The sequence below is a fragment of the Pelecanus crispus genome, chromosome 1 (assembly GCF_030463565.1).
Source record: "Pelecanus crispus isolate bPelCri1 chromosome 1, bPelCri1.pri, whole genome shotgun sequence".
Lineage (NCBI taxonomy): Eukaryota > Metazoa > Chordata > Aves > Pelecaniformes > Pelecanidae > Pelecanus > Pelecanus crispus.
Window position 1 is genome coordinate 107,229,588 of NC_134643.1, and position 12,146 is coordinate 107,241,733.

General features: G+C 51.8%; 1 protein-coding gene and 2 non-coding genes across 3 annotated transcripts in view; 1 reads left to right on the top strand and 2 right to left on the bottom strand.

The window, feature by feature from the left end:
• The first annotated feature begins 345 nt into the window (after positions 1 to 345).
• On the top strand, positions 346 to 417 carry TRNAP-AGG (transfer RNA proline (anticodon AGG)). Its single transcript has one exon. It is a non-coding gene; the product is annotated as a tRNA-Pro (tRNA).
• A 479-nt stretch (positions 418 to 896) lies between these two features.
• Positions 897 to 968, bottom strand: TRNAP-CGG (transfer RNA proline (anticodon CGG)). Its single transcript has one exon. It is a non-coding gene; the product is annotated as a tRNA-Pro (tRNA).
• Positions 969 to 5,149: 4,181 nt separating this feature from the next.
• Positions 5,150 to 12,146, bottom strand: part of RCSD1 (RCSD domain containing 1) — a 34,339-nt gene continuing 27,342 nt past the window's right edge. The window contains exons 3-7 of the mRNA XM_009491231.2: positions 11,944 to 12,033; positions 10,512 to 10,583; positions 8,971 to 9,174; positions 7,458 to 8,103; positions 5,150 to 6,595 (exon numbers count right to left, since the gene is read on the bottom strand). Coding sequence (XP_009489506.2) covers positions 7,471 to 8,103; positions 8,971 to 9,174; positions 10,512 to 10,583; positions 11,944 to 12,033 — 999 coding nt within the window. The 3' untranslated portion in view covers positions 5,150 to 6,595; positions 7,458 to 7,470. The remainder of the gene's footprint in view (positions 6,596 to 7,457; positions 8,104 to 8,970; positions 9,175 to 10,511; positions 10,584 to 11,943; positions 12,034 to 12,146) is intronic.

Genomic DNA, 12,146 nt, shown 5'->3' on the forward strand with positions numbered 1-12,146 from the left:
TACGGACGGGCGCCGGCTGCAGACGCTTGGCTGTGCCTTCGCCACCTCGCCTTTGCGTAACGCTGTTGCCGGGGGGCTCCTCGCCCGCCTCTGTGACGGGAGGGCAGGCAGGAGAGAACGCTCAGGCCTGGCAGAAGACGCCGGTGCCTGCCCGCAGCCTGCTTCTGCTCCGGCCGCCGGCGCAGCCCCAGGCCTGCGCCGCCTCCCCCCGCAGCAGCCCCGCAGCCGCTCGGGCGCCGGGCCGGGGGGAGCGGGCCGCCCAGGGCCGCCGGGGCAGGGACGGGGCCCGGGCCGTGCGGCGGCAGCCAGCCTCCTCTGCAAGGGAGGAAAACGCGTTCTCATGGAGGCTCGTTGGTCTAGGGGTATGATTCTCGCTTAGGGTGCGAGAGGTCCCGGGTTCAAATCCCGGACGAGCCCACTTTTTTTCTTCCTTTTTTTCCCCTCTCTTTCTCCCCCCCCCCACCCGCTCTGCTCCCCGGCCCCGCTCCCTACCCAGCGCCAGTGATGCCGCCCGGTCCCCCCCGCTGCGCTCCTCCGGCAGGCAGCGGCGGCCCCCACAGACGGCGAAGGGGGCAGGGGCCGGGCAGCGAGACACGCTGCCTTGTCGCCCAAATAGTAAGCGTTACTAACGCACAGGGAAGGGCTCATCCCTCTCGCCTTGCGCCCCCTCTTCGCCCCCCCCTTCCCCAAACCCCGCCGAGACGGGGCTGAGGGGCGGCTGCTCCCCCTCCCCGCGGGCCCACCTGCGCACGGCGCTGCCCGCCGCTCGCCCCGGCACCACCTCCGGCCCCTTACCCCGAGCCCACCCTCCCGCCGCCCCCGAGGCAACAAAAACCAGGTGGGGGGGCACCGCGGCCGCAAAACAGGAGGCGCCTCCACGCCCCCCTTACCGAAGCGGGCTCGTCCGGGATTTGAACCCGGGACCTCTCGCACCCGAAGCGAGAATCATACCCCTAGACCAACGAGCCGCTCTCTCTTGCCTTCTCCCTAGCTCAGCACTTCACTCCCTTCCCACCTCCTCCCGCCCAGCACCGCCTACCTTCCCCTCCCTAGTGCCTTTATAGGTCTGCCCTCCTCCCCCCCGCACCAGACTCCCGATGGTTCTGCCCACCGCTTCGGAAGACACCATTCCTCTCCCCAACTACGGAGGCTGCTGCGATTTCCCCCTGCTGCCCCCCCCCGCCCCCCCCCCGCCAGGGCAACCCGTGGCATCGCCCTTCCTCCGATCCTACGACTCCGCTTGGTAGAGACGATTCCAAGTCCGCGCGGGGAGGGGGAGGGAAGCAGCGGCCCCCACGGCGCCCTCCCCCCCCCCCCCCCGCAGATACCGCTCCTGCGCTCTTCCGAGGGGTGGAGGAACGCCCCCCCCCCCGTCCCCCGGCCGCCAGAGGCGCGTGGCGGGCAGGCACGGCCAGCGAAGCTCGAAGCCGGGCGAGCTCATTCTCAGCGGAGGGAACGGGGGGGGGGTATAAGAAACGCCCCCTCCCTCCCCCGAACGGCTTTGGTTTATCCCGGCCCGCGCTTTGCCGAGCCGTTGGGCGCTGCTCCCCCTGGAGGCGTGAGGGCGGCGGCGGCGGCGGCGGCGGCGCGTTCCGCTCCTCGCTGGGGCGGGCGGAGCGACAGACGGACAGGCGGGGTCGCCCGTCCCCCGCCCCCAGCCTCCTGCCGTGTGGGGCTAAGGTGTGGGGTTACACACGGTTACACACGTAACTGCGTATGCAGGCGTGTGCGGAGCCTCCCATGGCAGCCCGCAGGTGGGTGAGGCGAGGGCCTGTGGGGCGGCCGGGCCTGTTCCGAGGCAGCGGGTGGTTCCCCTCCAGCAAGTGGCCCCAGGGTGGGCGCTGGGGCCTGCCGGAGGCGGCGAGGGAAACGCCTTAACGCAGGGCCTTGGGATTGTGGGAAAAGTGCCTCAGCGTTGGTAGTGTGTTACTCGGGTGTCAGGGCCCAGAGTAGCCAGCCAGCCATGCCTTTGATCTGTGAACCCACTCCACCCTGCTGCTTTGGCTCCCACTTCATCTCTTGATGTGCTATACCCTGTCACCCTCATGCTTCTTCCTCATGTTGCCACACCTCTGTACCAGCCGCCCTTGCATCCCAGATCTTTCAAAAAACCCTGTTCCTCCCATCAGTAATTGCTCTGTGTCCTTATCCAACGCTTCCTTGTGGCTCACGCTACAGTTTAAGCACAGTCCAATCAAAAAATAACCATAAAAACAACAAGATCCCAGCCAAACACAACTGCAACAGTCTCCTTGCTCTTGTGCTGCATTCCCTTCTCCACTTTACATTTATTCTTGCTCTGTTTTCCATCCTTCTCCCCAGTTTAAAGGTCCTGTGGCCATAAGGTTTGTGCTTTTACTTTTTTTTAATCTTTCAGGCACCATCCACACCAGAGGAATTGCATAAATTATATCAGATTTTTCCTCCTGAGGGCATTTTCCTGTTCGACCATCAGTGTCCTTACACCTGACATTATACACTCCTGCCTCAGGAATTTGACAGATACATATGGATCTGAATAGGTGCCCCCACCCTATATACCAAGCCAAGCTGTGGTCTGCATTTCAGTCAAAACTTTTTGACTCTGTACATACACTTTGCGGATACAAGACCACGCTGCCCAAGCCAATGTTTTCTGATAGTATGGATGGGGCAGGGATACATGCCCACATGTATCCTCTGCTTTTGCCGTGTCACGATGCTAACGCTGGCCAAAGAGTCTTTTCTAAAATGGCTCTCACTTGGCCTGCAGACGGGGCAAGGTGTGGTGGTACATCTTCCCCCTGCCCCTGTTTTTTTTCTGTCCTGTTTTTCCCCTTTACTTCGGCTGCTTTACAATCTCAGGAATTCGTAGGCCGCAGCTTTTGCGTAGAGAGTTGGCCAGTTAAGCGCTCCTTAATTGTACCAGAAACTCCTACATGGCTGGAGCAGAGAGCGGCTCTGTTCTTACCAAGATTCATATTATGGCTAACGAGGGGAGCGAGAACAAACAGCTACCCTGGACAGCCTTGAAACGTGGTATCATCGCTGCTGGAATTCCAGCAACAAGCCGACCCAAATTGTGGCTCGGATGGAAGTTTACTGGTGATTAAAGTCAATCATCTCACAATCCTATAAAACGGCAGTCCTAAGTGAGGCCTTTTGAGCTCTCCTGGACCGCCACAGGCTGCACCAGCATCTCTCTCTGATCGAAATGTCTCTCAGAGTCAGCGAAAACTAGCAGACTCCGAAAGTCTGCTGCCACCAGAACTCCATTGCCGGAGATCAACAACGGAGCCTGGGCTGCTGATATTCTTCACTCCTCGAGACTCTACTCTCGCCCGTTGAGAAATGCCAAGGCATTAGACGTGAGTATTTCACTAAACTCGAGGGGAATTTTTAACAGGTATACTATTTTCATATATGCATTTATAGTTGTAAGTTGCATGCATGAATCAATTTAAGTAGTTTGTAGATGTATGATTTAATTTTAAAAGGAGTTTTATATTGCTGTATTATTCTTATGGCATTACTCTCCTAAACCGTTGACCAAGTCTGAGACTAAGACTAGACCTAGCCGCACCTAGGCTCCTCTCTGAGAAGGAGTTTAGAAAGCAAGGGGGTCTAGTCTGAACCTTGTGACTCAATGGGAGGGTCCCCTTTCACCTCCCCCCCCCCTTTTTTGCCTTTATTCCATATATACGCCATGCTTTTATGAATCATCTTAACTTGTTGTGATTTAATTCTCTTTTATGCGCTTCTGTGTAGTAATAGAGTGAACCTTGCCATCTTCGAATCTGTAACTAAGTCACTGTTTGATCAATTTTGTCTAATCACTTTATTAATCATTGATGATTGAGTGCTATTAAAAATACTATAATCAAATTCTGCAATTCACTACAAGTAAATTCTAACTTTTACTAAATCAACCTGTGTGAAGTCACTCATTCATAGTGAATCGACATAATCAGCAGGATTCACAAACCTGCATTCGTGACACAAGGTATGTGCGCCACCTGAGCGAGCATCGCCCTGGAAGGGATGCCTTCAGCTGAGAAACAGGCACCTTTTTTCCTGCAACTTGTGAAGCCATCAAGGACGAAGATGGTGATGCAGCTTCTGGCACAGAAAGCCTCTAAACTGTTGATTGCCAGAAGCTGGGAAATCTCACAGGAAGGATCACCGTGTGTCGCCTTGGTTTTTTATGCTTCCCCTGACCAGGGATGCTGTTGGAGAAATGGCACTAGGCTAAATGGCTTTGCTTTCTTCTGTTCCTAGATACCTGATACCTGCAGGGCTGGGGCAGGGAGTGTGGCAGTCTCCAGTGTCACTGCTTGCCCCAAAGAACACCTTCCTTTGTGGATTAAGCACATTGGTTATTGCTGTTGCCCAAAAGTAAAAAATACCACAAATTAAAATGGAATGTTAAACTGTTCCAACGGCAGTGGAAATCCCACCCCTATTTTGCCTGCTGCTACCAGCTCTCTCCATCCTTCCTCAGCCTCCTTCATCTCCCCCGGAGGAAACACGCGGATTTTGGTTTGGTTTGGTTTTATTCCACCATTTATTTCTTCTGTTTCTCCCTCGGATTTCCATTCCCTTGCTTGGGACACACATTCTCTAAACAGGCACACAAATATCTATATATACAGTAAGGCACAATCATTCACATCCAGATGGGACACTGCTGAGAGAAGAAACAGGGTACAGCGAATGATTGCAGCCTGCCCTGGAAGGTCTAACAAACAGATTTAAATGGATTCAAAGGCAACAATGCTCCACAACATGGCTCAAAAGGATGTGGGGGTCATGTTTGCCAACAAGCCCATGCTACGCAGAAGGGTCAATGCCGTCTGGCTCTCAGCAAATGACACCTCAGTGCTCTTACCTGGGAAAAAGAAAGGCAGGGCACAGAGCCACGTCTTTCTTCACGATTTTGGAGCTGGTGAACAGAAAAGGGATATCCATCAAAATCATCAGGTTTGTAACGCTGCTGTGTTGCAGAGCCCACTCAAGGGCCGGATGTGGGCTGTGTGGCGTAAAATGCTTGTGTCTGTCCAGAGAGACAGTGACAAGCTGAGCCTCCGACTCTGCTCAGCTTAACATTTGCTAGGAGGAGCTTTGTGATGGATGAAGAGGAGCTGGCTGGTTCTGCCCTTGATCTCCTTGATCTCTGTAGCTGCATCTGTGTTGCTGGGTACTAGGTGGCTGGCAGCAGGTTCGAGCACTGGCCTCTGACCGTTCACGCCGCCTAACAGCTAGCTGACTCCTCGGCTCCTCTTTTGAGAAATCTGGCTCGCTGTCTCCAGCGAGCCCAGACTTGTCCGCATCTCCACGTCACGCCGTGGCCTTGAGCCAGAGCAGCTTTTTATTTGGTATTGCAGATACAGCTTCAAGCGCTACTGTCAGGAAACTGATCAGGTGAGGGTCTGTTATCTATCTTTCCCCAAATAACTTATTTCTTACAGGCAACAAATATTCTCCATATGTAAAAGCTTTTTTGGCTTAGCAACTGCTAGACCCATGACTTAACTAGTACCTCAAGAGTGAATGCAAATCTAGTACAATGCCCAAGTACTTAGGAGGGACTGGCTATCTGACCTTCACCAATTCATATTCAGTCAGGCCATATGACTGGAAACTCAGCCATCTAAGACCTCTTCTTTGACCTACACAAAATTAAGCAGCTGTTTCCAGTAAGCCAGGATACTTTCTATCACAAGTGGCACTCGGTGGCCACACACTGAAAGTTTCAAAAGAGAATCAAAAGATTGGATAGAGTCTGGAAGTGAGAAAGACTGACGGACAGGCGACCCTTCTAAATCTGGACTGGAGCGCAGAGCCGGATAAGAAAACTTGCCCTGTTGACCTATGCAGCACATCTTTTCTGTGCATCAGATCTGCTCATTGTTACTTTCCATCAGCACTAAAAACACCCCAAAGTTGAAGCACACAGAAAAATTGCCTACCACGGCTGGCTGTTTCACAGATCAGCCAGCTTGACCCCCACTTCAAAGGGATTTTATGCTTTATGAACAATGTTCTAAGAGTTTTCCCCATGTTCAAGGGTTCACATTGTCTGCCATACAGCATATACGGAGAAAACATACTTTTCCCTACTGTTAAAACATTATTTACTGAACCTTGAAAACCCAAAATATTTCAAAAGAAGCTACCAAAAAGGCACCATACATGTATATATGTATGTAACGGATGAACTTCATCTAAGACCAAAGCAGGGGAGAAGAAAAAAGACATTTTGGAGCAGGATGAAGGAGCACAGGGACCAGGAGTGGTGGCGGCTGTTGGCTCCAGGGCAGCACGTATCAGGTCTCTCAGTCCCTGAATATCACCAAGGGGGAATATCAGCCAGCACCTCAGTTTTGAACTCCGAAGTGACTGCAAGCTAGTCTCTTGTTCTGACTGTCCCAAAACACGATGGTGCGAAGCAGAGAGCCAGCGAGCAGCCACTCAACTCCGGGATGAGTCTGGACCTCAGGGGATATCCGTATTCTGCTCCTCTCCTGCCACTGAAGGTTTTCCAGTAGCTTCCACCTTGATTGGGTTAGATGGCTCCTATTCACGTTAAGTCTCCTGTGCCCTGATTGGGTCTGTCCTTTTGAGAGGGGAAAAGAGGAAATTATGAAAAATAATCATGGGTCTAAGTAAATGCAGGAGTGGGGAGTCTGTGACCTGGGGGTACTTTGGTAGTTTCCATGCTAGGAGGCAAAGGCGAGCTGCAGCCTGAGCACCAGCCTGCTTCCTTCCCTTGCTCCCTGACAAACCAAGGAGGCATTTGAAGAGGGGACAGGTGGTTGAGGTGGAATGGGATAGTTCCTCAGGCATCTGTGGCTACATTATCAGTGGTTAGAGAATACGTAAGAAGCTACATGGAGCAAGCCCCGCTTTAACCAGTGGAAATCCTCTTTTATTTCAAGTGGCAGAGGCCTGTGTTTGCGTGCTTCCAGGGCTGATCGTGAAACTGGTATGTGTGCAAACACTATTTTTGCTGACAAAGCTAACAAGCTAAACACATAGAGAGAGAGAGAGAATCTATATGTATGCATGTATATATACGACGTGTGCACATATATACATATAAATATGTGTATGTAAGGAGGCATATTGAGATAGTATATACATGGTTACTGCTGGGGAAAAGCGCTTTTTACTGTAAGTACTTTCAAATTGCTTTCAAAACAGCAATTGAGCAGGGTTCCTGGTGAGCAGAGCCTTTCTGTTTTACTGAATCCAGAATCGGCTTTGCTTCTTCTCCGTCCTCGCTCTCTGTAACACCACCCAGGAGGGCTGGTTGTTTTAAATACCCTGCCTTGCACCCTCTGCAGGCCTGAGATTTGATACTTTTGAGGTGTGGGGAGCAGCAAAAAAGTTGGTGTGTTCTGTTACAGTTGCCATTCTTATTAATAAGCAAAACCCTCTGGTATTTTAGGCGCCATCATCATGCTGACCCGTCTTACCTGTGCGTCACAGTTATGCTGTGCCCTGGTCCTGCGTGGCTGAGGTTGAAGGCTCACTGGCAGTCCCTAAGCCCACTGCGTCCTGCAGCGGTTCAGGTGCCAGTGGTGTTTCTTCAGTGTCTGACGTTCTCTGTGTGTCTGTGCTCTCACCGGTCTCCTTTGCTTCAGCTTCAGCTTCTTCCTTCTCCTTGTCCCCCTTTTCCTGTTCACAGGCACTGCCTTCCTGCTCTTCTCCCTGGGGACCCTCGCACACCTTCTCCTCGTTTCCAGAGGAGGGCTGGGGAGAGTTCTCCTCTCCTGGGGCACCACAACACACTTCCTCCTCCTTTGTATCCCCTGCATTACTCTTGCAAGGAGTAATTTCCTCTGCCTGTTTTTCCTCTTTTTCTTCATCTTCTGATCTGCTGGATCCTCTCCTTGACGGGGGCTTCTCATCAGACCCTGTCTGTTTCTTTTGCTCTTTGCTCCCTGCTTCTCCCTCCTCTGTCTTGCCCTTGGGCCCAAACGCCTCATCCCCATCTTCCTTGGAACCATTTTCTGGAGAGGATATGTTGACCCCTAAATCTTCCTCATCTCCATACTCAGACAGAGATCTTCGGAACTTCCTGGAGGGAGGCCTGCGCTTTATCGATCCCCGTGTCCGCACCTTGGAGGCAGGAAAAGCAGACATTGAAGCAGACAAAGAGAGTGGTACTGCAAAGCAGGAAAGCACAACAGAGGAAAATACCATGGGAAACTTGATTGCTATGCTGGGGGCCTCGCTTTTCCTGCTCTGCTACTGAAAAGTAGGGAGACGGGGGCTCCTGCCCCTCAGGGACTACTTTAGAGGACAAGCAGCTCCCTAATACATGCCTCCTTTCCTTTGGTAAAGCTGGTGCTGGAGATCATTGATCCAACTTAAACTGCAGCTCCTTGTCCAAGTTAGACCCAAAACCCAGGGATGCTGCATTCATTATGCAGATGCTGCTGACTTTGGATGTCTCAGCTTTTTCTGCTCTTGGCAGTTTGTTGGTTGAGGAAGGAGTCTGCACTCCAGTTCATGATGGTGAACGCAGGTGACAGCTCCCCATTTAAGTGCTGTGCACTCTGTGGGACACCTGGCAAACCGTCGAGCTCTACATGGCTTCCTAAGATGCACCTCAGCCACATTTGACGTTTACTGGCACGTGGCACCACTTGGTCACACTGCTCCCTGCCCAGGTACCGGCCACCCTGTTCCTGCTGAGCTGAAGTGACTGGGTCCCACCACTTCACCCCTTCCCTTTACCCATCTGGCCAGGAAGGCTGCTGGAGCTGCTGGACCATGAAGCTCCATGTGCAGGCAAGCAGAGAGGATACTCTACAGAGCTACACTGAAAGGCTGCTTCGAACCCGATGCATAGGTCTCCTCCCTTGGCTACAAATGCACACTGTTACGGCAGGACTGAGGGCTACAGCCTCCTCTTCCTCCTCATCCCCAAGTGATAAGGAAGCCTTATCCTGCTGCGATGGAGAAATCTAGCACATACCCTACCTTATTATAGCATTGCAGCTGAGTGCCTTCTGGCGGTTGATCAAAGCTGACCGGTGTCTCATTCGTTTCACTGGGCTGGGACTGAATCCCCGGGCTGCTGGGTGTTGAGGGAGGGGTGCTGAACGGAGAAACCAGGACTTTCAGACCAGGGCTTTTGGGAGATGCTCCCGGCAGCAGAGCAGCTGGAGCAAAAGCCAGATTGGCCTGCAAAGAAAAAGCCCCGTCACGGGCGCGCATGACACCGGCATGTACTACATGCGGTGACCACACGGAGGAACCCTTGCTCTTGCCACGGGAGCTGCCACATCTCTGCTGTCACAACCCACATACCTTCTGGTTACGGGTCTCTCCTGGTGACACTGTCAACAAACAAGTCCGGGCAGAGAAGTTATGACTGGACATTTGCCCTTCCCCAGCAGCTGGATCTCAGGACGTGTCCTTTTGTCATCCTGAGGCCTTTTGGGATTTTCCAGTGACCCAGCCAAGCCAGCACAGTCTACAGTGGCTGAGCCGGGAGAAAGTCTGAACAAGCAACCAGCAATCACTTCGAGTTTTAAACCATCCCCGTGCGTGCCCAAGCAGACCTCACATTTTCAAGCCTGGTCTGCAGGTCTTCTGAACGATCTGTGCAGTCATGAGGAGTGAGAAGACCATGGAAAAAGCAAGCTTGTGATTAACTGTGATAAAACTCTTCCTGCTGGCCTGTTCACTGAGAAGCTCTTGTAGGCAAATGTCCTTGGATGCATTCAGAGGGACAGGGCTATGAACAGGCTTATGTTGTGTCAGGGCACCCAGGAGGCATTGAGCTCTGGAGTCGCACGTGCCGCCAGGAGAGGCAGCTGGCAGCGGCAGGGCACTGTGTCAACGGGCTATCGAGTGCTGAGCTGCCCTCAGCGGCATGAATCAGGCACCACGGAGAGATACAAAAAGGGCAAGAAGCACTGGGTGTGTTTGTACATAACTGGGGGAATCGAGGCAAGGGAAGCGCAGAGCTTCTAGGCATGCGCAGGGGAGTGCCAGAGCCTGGAGCACACTCCCCACTGCCAGGATTGTAGCTGCCTGAGCTCAGGGCCAGCTCCCCGGTAGGGTGCAGGTGACTCTGATTTAGAGTGCTTTGAAGAAAGAGCTGGTAGAAGTCTCAGCCAGGGCTTCCCTCACTTTCTCTTGCGAGCTGCATTTAAACTGAGGCTCCTGCCCCTGCTCCCTATCTGAGCTGTGCTGCTGCCACGACTAGGCCCAGCCATATACCCCGCCAGATCCAAATGATCCTGACCCATGCACTGACCTGCCTATGGACGTGCCTGAGGATCGCTGGACTGTTTCTGACGCTGGTTACCATTACCAGATCTGCTCTGCCTTCCTTGTTTGTGTATTGTGGGACTGGGCCCTCATCGGTGAGGCCACTGCCCTGCTTACCTAGCTGTCACCCTTGGCTCCTGGATACCCTTCCCCTGTGGCTGCTCCGCAAGGGAAGTAGCTATGATAAATGCCAATCAGTTTTAATTTGCTGGGGCAGCCATGTGGGCTCTTCCAGGACCTACCTGCAACTTTTCAATCATGGGAGAGCTTTTCACCTTGACCTTGGGGATGGGGCAAGCATTTGGAGACCGCTTCTGCAAAATAAAATGAAACATGAAAAAGTCACAGTAAAGTAGGTGAAAAAGAGGAAATGCAATGAAGGCAGAAAACTTGGAAGAGATAAGCAGAAAGTGCAAGTAAGGGAGCAAATGAAGTCTCATATATTGTCCTCACAAAAGTTTGCTTTCTTCTTTCCTGACCCTGCTCCCCTTTTGTTATCCAGCCATCTTAGGGCTCTACATACATGTATCCTTCCTCTGCAAGAAAGGGTGATTGTCTGCTTTCTGGCTGAAGTATCTGAGTTAGGTGGTGTGTAATGGCCCTGCTGCTACATGGCCTTCACTATGGTATCTAACCTATGACACAGTTTCCCCTGGTATTATTTCAGGACCAGAAAGATTAAAATTCTACCTCTTAAAAGGTATAAGCCTTAATGTTGGCAGACATTGTGAACTTTTTGTGACAGGAAAGACTTTCTGCCACCACTTGACTAACAGAGCTAAAGGGTATCCAATTAGCATGGGCAGGAAAGGCCTAAGTGGCTGGAAAGGTAGAGCTATGAAAGGCTGAAAACAGTTTGAGAAAGGGAGAGCATTGCTTTGAGAAGGGGCATATTGCTTTTTCAGGTCCAAAGGAAAAGGAAGGAACCTAAGATTTTAAAGCTTGTGCTCCTTTGGCATGGAGGCAGCAAACGCGTGGAGCTGTCAGAAAAGAAGGACAAAGAATAACCCCCTTGTTAAGGGCAGGTGACAATGTGAAATTTGGTGGGTAGACCTCATACCCTGAAATACAGAAGGATAGAAGTGACTGGAAAGGGCCTGAGTATAAACTTTAGTGAGTAGCAGCCAGGTTACCGGGACCTGCTCATTCAAGGGTGCTGTATGGAGGACACCTCAAGACAATATTCTGTGGGTATTGCTGACAAAACCCCTCTTCACTCTGGATTAATTATTCCCTTTTTCTGAAGAAGGAAAAATCTCAAGAGCAGAACTATTACACCATTATACTCAAACCTCTAGAGTTCATCTGAAGGCAACAAACAGCATGGATGCTCCCTGTGCTAAGCGCTGTTCAAATCTAATAAATGCCAGCAGTTTCTGCTTTAAAACACTTGAAAAAGACTTGAAAGGTGGTAACTGGGTGGATCCGTCAGTGCTCTAAGGGTAAGAACAAAAGCAGTAGACATGGGACCTGTATCCATGCTACAGGAGTGGGAAACAGCGTGGAGCTGACTCTGAGTCAGCACGTGTGTGTGAGCAGGGGAAGGTTTGATGCTGCATGATTGATGTCTTTTGCTGCACAACCTGACCTCTCTGCTACCTCCAAGCTCATGTCTCAGGAGAGAACAGATTGCAGAGAGGAGAGACCTTGTGCCCCTATTAAATTGATACTTACTTGCTCACCATTGTCACTTGTCTCAGTTTTGTGGGAATACAATGGAAGGGAGCATGGTGGTTTCCTCCGAGTTGGCTTATGTGGTGGTACCTAAGAGAAGAAAACAACAAACTCATCAGCAGGGAAATCAGTTTTTTTAAAAAAGGAAGTGAAATTCAAGCACCAAAGGGCATGCTCTGTAAATGACCTGCTTAGATGGCAGG